We start from the raw sequence: 4,929 nt of genomic DNA on the forward strand, positions 1-4,929 counted from the left end.
GAATTATTTTTTATCTCTCACAGGACCTTCTATGGGCCGAAACGAATGTTGCCCCCTAAAATTATTCCTCATAAGACATACATCCCACAAGTTTATTTCAAAATTGGCGAGTCACACTTCCCTAGTTTCCCTTGTGAGTACTATATTTAACCAAAATAATGCGTTTAAATGTGTCCTAATCAAATTTTTTATTCACAATAAATCAAAAGTTGTTCACAAAAGTTCACAAACACAAAGTTCTCAAATGCAAAAGTTCACCCGTTCTATAATTACATTTGTAAATTCACTTACCCATAAAGATAATAAAATTGTAATGTTAAATGCAATACTATCAGTAAATGTATTATATTCTAATTGTAAATCTAATCATGTTTGCAATATTTCGAATTTAATAAATAGGTCTTATATATTTCGATATATTTCTTGGCCAAGTTGAAGCATATCGCCAAGTTAGTGCTTGATTTTTATAAATTGCACCCCTCACATGTCGATGAGGAGAGAGATCTACCTTCAAACGTTATCAACTAGCAGCGCAATCAGCATACTGTAAGGGGTGGGGGTTATAATTGAGGCAATTACTGAGCGCAGTCCACCATTGCCCCTTTCATATAACTCGACATTCGTAGAATAAAATGTTTTTTATTCAATAAAATTTTTTACCCAAATTTCTTTATTAAATTTTTAGACGACTAAAAAAGACACATCGTATTTTATAGTTTTGAAAAAATGAAAATAAAAAGATAAGCAAACGATTAATAGCGAAAAAAATATGAATGAAATTTTACGCTATGCGCGCTAAATCAATTTCCGCCTAAGTTTATCACCCATTTAATTATTTCTTCATTGTCGCCAAATTATTTTTTTTAAATAATTAATTTTAATTTTTCTCATCTTCCAATGAATAAAAACAGTTGAAACTTTAGATATTTCAATTGAAAAATATGTAGATTAATATGGTATAAAAAAATTCGTACCTTATAATTCAACATTTTTTCATCCTCACTTTAATTAAATAATAAAAAAGAATAAATAGTTACTAAAAAAAATTTTTCATGAAATTATCTTTGGGTAAATGAGTTTTAGGAGTGGGCGCAATTTCTTTTTTAATTGCTTCATTAGTTTTGAAAATATGACTGAAAACGAAAAAAGCGAAATTAACATTAAGGGGTCCAAACTTTGAACCGCTCTCCTGACCAAACTATGGGTCCACATTTTCCAGATTGCGGCTACCCCCTATATTTTGAAAATAAGGAATCCAAATATGTAAAAAAAATATATGTTTATTCAGAGAAAGTACGTTTTGTGTCTGATTTCGTAACTTAATTAATAGTTAGCACTAATTAATTAGCATATTTAAGGTCACCCCCAGGAACCACTAAGATTGACACTTAGTTCGTGAAAATCCGATCATTAGAACAAAAGTAATTCAGGGTGATATTTTTTTTTTTGTTTTTTTTTTTTGCGGACGTTACATGGCTAAAAATTAAATTCTTTCATCATACTGCAAGTTCAAACAAAAATACAAAATATAGAGCCAATGATACCGTATATCTTACGTATATCAATATACGACTACTCATGTTTTATGCTAGCACCTGCAATTACCAGTTGATTGAACTACACGAAATTACCACTGCGCGATACCACAAAGCGGTAGTTAATAATTGGTATTCAAAAATGTATTCAATAACCGATTTGTTAAAAATATCTTAAGTTAATAAAAAGTATACAAATTTTCGTTTAAAAGCAAAAAAAAAATTAAAAAAATCATAAAATGGTAATTAAATTGCATGAAACATAACCTAAGTATTGTAAACAATACTTGATTTCTCCTAAACCAGTAACATGTAGATTAAATGTATGACTTAGGTTCGTGATAAATTACGTATGCATTACGTTCTTCGAACTCTTTTTATTCAAATCTTTAATTCAAAACTAAATTTAAAAATTGTATTTTACAGATAGAATCCGTAAGGATAAAAGATCTGGAAGCTGGACACTCATGACTTTTAAAACAGAATCGACTGAAAGAGCTGACTTCATAAATCATTTTTCTGAACTTCCTTCTTTGCAGAGTATTGCAGTCGTGTCGATTGCAATTGGGCTATGTACGGCTCCTGATATAAGGAATGAAATGACATCTTCTTTCTTATCATCTCTCATAAACTATAGCAAGGATATGGCTGAGTTGGAGAGCAGAATATTAAACAAATTGTCTAATAGCTCTTTGCCCTCATCGCTGAAGACAAAAATCTCATACGTTATTCGACCCATTTTGTGGCAGTTGTGGAAAGCGTTTCGTAGTTACTGTAGATGGACAGGATATAAAGAAAATCTCTGTGATGAGCATTACATGAAGTGTGGTACAATTTATTGGACAGTTGAGGGGACAGTTGACACAGTGAAATCCCTTACGGAACTATTCAATAATGGAAGCTTAGGAAGCTTAGATATTTGCCATTTGTATGAGATAGCCTGCTCTCACTGTTTAAGGGAATATGCTTCGATTTTGTGGGAGAAGATTCCAGAGGAATTTAGAAACCGATTTAGAATCGCTACGGTAACAAATAAATACCACCACGATTTGATTATATATTGGACATGTGTCCTCGAGAATAATTTAGGGAGTTTTCTAACTAGACTCATAGATCCTAAAAATGTATACGATGATAAGCTTAGTATTGATGCAAATATGATTGCTTGTTCGATTCTAATGGGTAACATAGTTGCCCTAAAGTATTTTTGGAAAAAATTGACGGAGAATGAGAAAAATGATCATTTGAGTAAATGGCTTTTGCAAGCCACTCGACGTGTGGGAGTTCAAAATCCTTCACTTTATGTGTATTCTTCAGAAGCTTTAGATGTTTTATGTTTTTTATTATCTCATATCAATCGTAGAACTCAAATGATCGAATTTTTTCGGAATCATTCTCGAGTATTAGTGTTTTTGTACGAAAGTTGGCCATATCAAAGAATATTCTTGTCCACTATTTCTGAACTATTGGATAATCTTCAAGAAGACATTTATTCATGTATAATGCTGAATATTAGTTCCAAGATGAGTAAAATGGGAAATGAAATGATGATTTTTGAAGAAATATGGAGTGCCAGTTCATTTAGACTAAGACGATCATTTCGGAAAAATGAGCTTCTTTGCAAAGAAGTGTTGTTGCATTTGCTGAAATTAGAAAATCTGAACATGGCTATTAGGATCTTCAATGATGCTTCCAAAGAAGAGATTAAGCTATTTATCTGCTTCATGTTTGGTCGGCCTGAATTTCGCCGTGCTATTTATTCAAGCAATCTGAATTCGCTTCACATGTTATTATCAAAATCTACCTTGCCACCAGAATGTTATCCCTATAAAATGAATAGCAGCGAGCAAGATAGACTGATAATATCGTGGCTAATTAGACTTAGCAATTGTCATATTTGTATTGAGTGGATATGCGATGGCAACATCCAAGCTGCTGAGTCCTTCTTGATTTGGGTTTATCAATCTGTGGAAATTGAAACATTTAAGAAAACAATATCATCTCCAAATGTTATCTATTTGACATTAATATTTTTGTCCAACTATGAGCGTGTGGACCAGTTCATGAATTGGTATTTCCGGACGGGAGAGGAAATTCAACAATTTAAAGCAGACTTTGTGCGAAAATGGAGTAATTATTATTTCAAGCGATTCATAGACATGCCGTTCATTGTATCAAGAAGAGAAGGCGATGTGTTGCAAAAATTTATAAACTACAACTTGTCTTCTCTTGAAAACGTTGTAGAATTTCGACTTATTTGTCGTAGTTGTATAGAGTATGCACTGAGTAAAGGTTTTCTTGAAAGTGCCACCTTACTTTTGAATGCATCTTTTGATAATATCAATGAAGTGAAGCGATACAAAAACGAACTTATACTATCTGAGAAAGGAATTAAAAAGGATTTAATCTTAAAGCAATCACTAACTGATGCTGACTGGAATCATGTGAAAGAAATTGTATTGTGGTCGTCGCCTCTAACCTTAAATACAGTCACAGAATTAAAGTCACTAATTCTGGAGCAGAAGAATAGTCACTCTTTTCAAGATAAATTGAATCCACAGATTTCAGCTCTCCTTGATTTACTGGAGAATGTTGTTGAGAAAGATAGCAGATTATAGTTGATCATTTTTTTGCTATCAATAACGAATTTAAATAAAATCATATTCACTGTCAAAATACAAATCATTTTCACTGCTCAATCACTGTCAAAAGATGAATTGTGTTGTGATAAATATGTAATTCCATTTTTGAGCGTTAGTTGTTTAATGTTTATGAAACAATATCCGCTATACATTATTTGCCACAACTTTAATAATTAATTTAATTGTCGCAACTTTATTTTTTTATTCTCGTTATATCTGAAGAGAAATCAACAATTTTAAGTGGTTTATTTTTCCTCACTATTCCCAAAAACAGTCACTAGGAAGATGTTCAAAAGGAAAGGAAATAACAGAAAAAAGAAGAAAAGGGGGGGAAAGAAAATAATAATAAAAATAATAAATAATAAAAATAAATAAACAAAAATCCGAAAAAAAGGGTTAAAAATTTACAAAAAAAAAGATATAATCTTTTCATCAGCCCACACTATTATATCCGCAAGAAAGAGTGCTTTCTAATATTGTCTCAAAATAGACAAAGTAAAATATATCGATACAATAGTGTGAGGAGCACTCAAAATTTTTTTATGAAAATACAACAATAAAAACATGTGTTTACGTGTTATTTTTACTTATTGTGTTCTATATATATTTTTTTTATTGTTGTATTTTCATAAAAAAATTTTGAGTGCTCCTCATACTATTGTATCGATATATTTTGCTTTGTCTATATTGATACTATGGAGGCGTAATATTCAGGGTACCAATTTTATGGAGAAGGAATTATTTCCTGTGTG

General features: G+C 31.1%; 1 protein-coding gene across 1 annotated transcript in view; it reads left to right on the forward strand.

Moving 5' to 3' along the window:
• The window catches only part of LOC107446153 (uncharacterized), an 11,815-nt gene extending 7,145 nt beyond the window's left edge, over window positions 1-4,670 (forward strand). Inside the window, exon 2 of the mRNA XM_016060723.3 lies at window positions 1,962-4,670. Coding sequence (XP_015916209.1) covers window positions 1,962-4,153 — 2,192 coding nt within the window. The 3' untranslated portion in view covers window positions 4,154-4,670. The remainder of the gene's footprint in view (window positions 1-1,961) is intronic.
• The last annotated feature ends 259 nt before the right edge of the window (window positions 4,671-4,929 follow it).

This window comes from Parasteatoda tepidariorum, unplaced genomic scaffold, assembly GCF_043381705.1.
Source record: "Parasteatoda tepidariorum isolate YZ-2023 unplaced genomic scaffold, CAS_Ptep_4.0 HiC_scaffold_18, whole genome shotgun sequence".
Taxonomy (NCBI): domain Eukaryota; kingdom Metazoa; phylum Arthropoda; class Arachnida; order Araneae; family Theridiidae; genus Parasteatoda; species Parasteatoda tepidariorum.